The sequence below is a fragment of the Gigantopelta aegis genome, chromosome 10 (genome assembly GCF_016097555.1).
Source record: "Gigantopelta aegis isolate Gae_Host chromosome 10, Gae_host_genome, whole genome shotgun sequence".
Classification (NCBI taxonomy): domain Eukaryota; kingdom Metazoa; phylum Mollusca; class Gastropoda; order Neomphalida; family Peltospiridae; genus Gigantopelta; species Gigantopelta aegis.
The window spans coordinates 68,520,544-68,526,378 of record NC_054708.1 but is presented as its reverse complement, the minus strand read 5'-3'; the positions used below and the strand labels follow the sequence as shown (position 1 = coordinate 68,526,378).

At 36.4% G+C, this 5,835-nt stretch overlaps 2 protein-coding genes across 2 annotated transcripts; both read left to right on the top strand.

Moving 5' to 3' along the window:
- Window positions 1–4,111: 4,111 nt before the first annotated feature.
- LOC121383768 (KRAB-A domain-containing protein 2-like) lies at window positions 4,112–4,789 on the top strand. The gene has a single exon (XM_041513863.1). The coding sequence runs from the start codon at window positions 4,112–4,114 to the stop codon at window positions 4,787–4,789; it is 678 nt and encodes a 225-aa protein (XP_041369797.1).
- A 13-nt stretch (window positions 4,790–4,802) lies between these two features.
- On the top strand, window positions 4,803–5,246 carry LOC121383764. The gene has a single exon (XM_041513861.1). The coding sequence runs from the start codon at window positions 4,803–4,805 to the stop codon at window positions 5,244–5,246; it is 444 nt and encodes a 147-aa protein (XP_041369795.1).
- The last annotated feature ends 589 nt before the right edge of the window (window positions 5,247–5,835 follow it).

Sequence of the window (5,835 nt, the reverse complement as noted above, 5' to 3'; positions counted from 1 at the left end):
AGTTTGAGACGTTTTTAAACAACGAGGTGTTAGATAAATGGTATCTAACGGACACGAATCTATTATTCTATTTTTTTACATATCCTGAAAAAACAGGGTTCTGTAAGAATTGAATGTTATATTTTTTACGTTCATGCGTAGCGCGTAAGCGATAAGCCGTTCATACATAAGTGTGTAAAACGGTGTTTATCATCGCATGAACGTCAAAAATATAACGTTCAATTCTTATAATTCCAAATGCATTAATATTGCCATTATACAAAACTATATTGTTTTAAAAAAATCGAACTATTCCACAATGATTTACAATACACAAATAAGGGAATTCTCTTAGAAAGTTACATTCGGGTTTTTTTCCATCAAATCTCCGATTTATTATAATGATTTACTAAAGGTTTTATAAATTTAAATTTCTGTATCGTATGTGGATAAAAAGTTATAAAATTTAAAATAACGGAACATCAACTGATAACGCAAACAGGTTTCTTTTTCAAAAATAATTAATTAAGAATTGAACGATCTATATACTTAATTGGAAGATTTGTTGTAAAGCGGTTAGAGTATGAATTTTGAACTAATTGACATAAGGGAGAGCGTCAAATTATTTAGAAGAATTATTGATTACTATATTAAAATTGCAGTGTCAAAAGTTGTGAAAACACAAGCTTCGTTTTTGTGGCCTGTCATATACATTATGTGTCTCAGTTCAAAAGTGGAGCGTTTAAAGCCTGAATTGCGGTGGCTTAATGTAAAGTCTCCACCAAAACGTTCGTGTCTATCATCCGACATTGTGATTGTCGTCTGTCAGTTTGTCACTGTCACTCACAGTGCAGACGATATTGGGATAAAAATAGAAACGATGGAATCCTCGTTGTTGACGTAATTGATCAAAAGTAGTTCCGGTAATAACATTCTGCTTTTATTTGTTTACCAAAAACGTGCAGTTTTCACGTTCATGGGTGTATACTACCAAATCAAATTCCATAGACGACAATAGTAACATATGCGGCTAAAACTCCTACCTGCAACGTATCAACCGACATAAACGCCACGGATATAAATACTACCACCCCTTACACTTAAAGTGAATCAGAAAAAAATGGGGGTCAAGCTGCTCGTTTCTGAGATAACGGGTAGCGTCTATGACTACCCTAGTTTCGCACAAAATTTGAGTACTTTTTTTTACAGGTACCCCATACATGTTTCAAGCACAAGGCTACTTGACACATTGGTACTAGATGAAATAAAATTGCACATTTATTTTACCCAGATGAAACTATTATTTTTTACAACCAACACACTCACATTTATAACCAATCACAGGACTTGTGGTGTTCACTTCTCTATCAAAAGTTGGGTGCACCTCGAACTTTGACCCAGCCGGAAGTTATTTGGTATAGTACTACCTCATGGAAGAATGAACGTTGTTTTGTTAGATCACGTGATATCATTTTAACCAATCCAGACGCCTATTACAAAACAGTAATTGGACGTATGGCATTGGTGACCTGGCCATCACCTAAGAGCAGCCAGTCGTATGTCTTCACAGTGTTAACAACTATGTGCTATCAAAAATAACACATGGTGTTCTCACCAATGGATGTGTAAAAATCTAAGTTAATAGTATAATAGGACCGACGGGTTAACATTACAAACAGGGTAGAGAGCTGTCAACGGTCAGTTCGTGAGTTAGCTGGTATCGGGATGTGAGAACAGGACCTAACATCCTTCCAATTTTACGTCCGATGGCTCAACCACTATTTGTCATCGAGGCTGGCCATTGCCATGTAGTACGAAAAGTGTTTAAATACACAAACGGAATTAGTATCTTACTGTGCGGGTTCGTGCGCGAAAACTATATGTGGGACGGATGGATGGACGAACTGACAGACAGACGAACAGACAGACAGACTGATAGGACAAAGATGAAACTTATAGTCCCCTGCAGTTGGACTGGTAGTGGACTAATAACCAGGGGATAAAACGGTACGAAACGGGCAGGGTCTAACAAGGACTTTCATATTTACTTCGTCGCAGAAAGGGCAGCACATACCACGATACTGTATATGCAGGTTTTGGAGCACTGGCTGAAACTGACATTAGAAGAAGTTTGCTCACTGAGCGTTGTACTAATTAAATTCAATGGTTAAGTAACGTTTTAACACTGGCTTTTTCACTGTCAACACCATTTGTATTTTAATAAAACGGCGATCGCGAGCCAGTTCACTCAGAATATGGAACTTTAACCATTTTTCTACCCGAAAATAGTTTTGTTATATTTGTCTTATTGATTTTTCCACCCTCATTTTTCATGTTTTTAAATCGTTTAAATTTCATTCCTAATGGAAAAGCTTGAGGATTCCCTGCTAAAATTGGGGACTCGAAGGGATTCCTCGTGTCAAGCATTTTGACAGGAGGCGGTTTCATCCCAGTTCGCTAGCCAATTAATGTCTGAGATACTTGCCGAGCTATCAGTGTAAATATTTTTTTGATTGGTGCAGATTATAATCCGTCATTTTTTTATTGGAAAAAGTGAAGTTTACGAACTTTCTTACTCTCAGCGCGTGCGCACTCCATATATCTGCTGTTGCGACCTTAGTGAAAACGTCAGTTTGTAAACAAATGTATCAATTTCTCGATTTTATGGGCTCGTATGACTTTGGGATTGATTGTAGATTATGCTAAATGTGTAATTTTTGTCTTATAAACGACACGAAGGTGTTTTTTGTGTGTCTTTTGTCCGGTAAACATGCTTGGGCTTTACCATTACTGCTGATGCAAGGTGTGGATGAGTTGTGTATTCTGTGCATTTCGTGGGCCTATACCACAAACAGCTAGCAGTCCTTTATTATTTTAGTTAGGATCGACGTTTTGGAAATAAGAAAAACATTTTTTTTTTTCTGTGAATTTAAATAACATTATTTCAAAAATTAAAAAAATAGCGAAAGAATTTTTTTTTTTTTAGACAATTCGATTTTTGAGCAATTTTCCACGGTCATTTTCATAACCATAGCAACCACAAACTTCAATTAAAATTAATATGTTGTAGACATATCTTACAATTAAAGGTGGTTGTGTTTTGAAGATTTTGACGAAAACGCGATATTTGACATTTTGTATGAAATTCATGAAACTCAACCCTCCTAAATTGACAAATTTTAATACGTTGTATGAATTCTTTATTTATTGCAAAGGAGTAAAGATAAACTATTATACTGTAAATTTCGTTAAAAACAAATCCGGTTTTTTGTTGTTTGTTTTCCCCTTGATTATTTTAGTTTGGGACGACATATAGTCAAAAAATGAAAAATGTTTTGGAAATTTTAAAAAAGAACTGTTTCTTTTAATTTAAATTAAATTATTTCAAAAATTAAAGTGTGTGCAAGAGTCAGGTGAACTATAATTATTTCAGTTTGCATGTCAGTCTGAAAGAAAGAACAAACTAATTGTAAACTGAAATAAACAAAATAAAACATTATGTATAGATTAAAATGCCCCTGTTACACAAACAATCAACTCCGAGTGTCAACATGCAGCAGTACTGCCCTGTAGTGCACAGGTAAATAGTGTATGATTACACCCCTTCTCTGTAATGGTCTAGTCCGGCTCGGTCACAGACAGTCAAATAACTAGTCTATATTTAGACGGATGCGCGTCATAAATGATTTTTTAATCTAAAAATAGACCGCCACGCCAGCAAACTTCTTTTAATGATACGGGAACTATTTTCGGTTCCACACTGTACCCGTTTTAAAATTTAGTCCATGGTTTAAATATAATGTTCTGCACAGCTCTTTATGAATGCATTTTTTTTAAAATCCTGATCAGTCATTCCTCCATTCTATCGTAAACACTCGAGTTTGACTGGTATCAATGTGTATGAATGTCTTTGATGTAAAGTAATAAGTGGTTATAAAAACAAAAGGGGATACTTTTTGATCTTATGTGAGAAGGCTTGTTAATTACTTTAAACATACCTACAGATTAGCTATGACAATTCCTGAGATAGCTTCCATATAAATGCTGCGCAAAAAGAGATTAGTAATCAAAACACTTGAGTTTTACTGGCATAAATGTCCATTAATTTCCAGTCCATTATACACTTGCAATTATGGAGCACCAGGATACGTTTCGAGAAAGCCTTTTCAAGACATATGAAGACAACAAGAGAGTTCTGATCCCTAAAGAAGAGTATGGCACAATTATCAGTGAACTGCTGCAAGCTGCTAGTGTCTCCAAGAAGACTTCGCACCAATACTACCTTCTTAAGAAGTATAAAGTTCTTCAGTGTGGTGACAGTGAAAGGCTGATAAGACGACGTGTGCACGCAGATGAAGCTCCTCTGTACTTTGTGTCAATTGAAGAGACGTTTGATGTGGTTAAACGTGCCCACATTGCAACTGGTCATGGTGGTCGAGACAAGATGGTGTACGAGTTGACCAAGAAATACGCCAACATCACAATAGAAGCACTGAACCTCTTCAAGTCCCTGTGTCTGGAGTACCAGAAAAAGAGAAAGAGACCGACTACAAAAGGAATAGTCGTCAAGCCGATAATCTCCAAAGACTTCAACTCCAGAGCCCAGGTCGATCTAATCGACATGCAGTCAATGAGCCAAGGACAGTTTAAATGGATCATGGTCTATCAAGATCACCTCACGAAGTTCTGTGTTTTGCGCCCCTTGACATCGAAACGTGCCGCTGAGGTTGCATTTCAACTGCTAGACATATTTCTCCTACTTGGTGCTCCTTGCGTGCTGCAAAGTGACAATTTGTTCAGAATTTACTAATGAAGCCCAAACTATGCAAGCTGAACGCATGGTGAAAAGAAGTAAGCGTATCTTTGCACCCGTACAAGTCGGCGACAATGTGACTATATCTATCCCCCATGTTGACAGAGGTAGAACTGATCCACGGAATATCATTGGTGTTGTAACTGAATGCAGTGACAATGACATGTACAGTATTGCTGTGAAAGGTGGCACTCTCAGTGGTAAATATTCACGCAACCAAATCGATGTGTGTGCTACCAAGTTGTATTCTGCAGATGATTTCAACACAGAGAATACCGTTTCTCTCCGCCAAGCTGTTCAACTTGAATCTAACTGTGGTGGGCAGGGTTTTACCAAGTGCAACTGTGCTGGTTCCAAGCGTTGTCAAACTAATCGTTGCCGGTGTTTCAAGGCCAAGATGCAGTGCAACTCTAGGTGTCACTCAAGACTGCCGTGTACAAATAAACTCTCCTAAGTGCAATTCACTCCTACCTTAATGAGAACACTAAACAAGACTCTAGACATTCCGATATGTATTATGTTGAAATAATGTGCTATGTTTCCGTTTTAAAATGATGTTTCAATAAAAATGTATTTCAATTTAGAAACATATTGCTGTTGTTATTTCATGCCAGACATGATACAAAATATTTTTTAAATACTATTGGTTTTCTCATCAGAACGATTTCAGGAAATATGTATAATTTTCACCATCAGATTTCAGGAAATATGTATAATTACTGGAAATTTCAGGAATTACACATATTTCCTGAGTGAATCAGACATTACACATATTTCCTGAAATTTTCAGGAATTATACATATTTCCTGATAATACATATTTCCTGTAACATATACACGTATTTACCTTTGTTGACACCAATAGCCGATACAGGTGTGATGTCGTGGAACATTCATTCATTCATTCATTCATTCAAAAGACCCTGCTTTGTTACTAAGCCATTCACACCAGAATAGCCTATCGTTTACCCTACATTCTTATACAATTATACATTATAATAATCATTATCACTAATATATCTACACGTCACCGACATATATATA

Bases quoted from the DNA above. Each gene is read 5' to 3' on its own strand.
- LOC121383768 (XM_041513863.1), top strand. From the start codon at position 4,112: ATGGAGCACCAGGATACGTTTCGAGAAAGCCTTTTCAAGACATATGAA.
- LOC121383764 (XM_041513861.1), top strand. From the start codon at position 4,803: ATGCAAGCTGAACGCATGGTGAAAAGAAGTAAGCGTATCTTTGCACCC.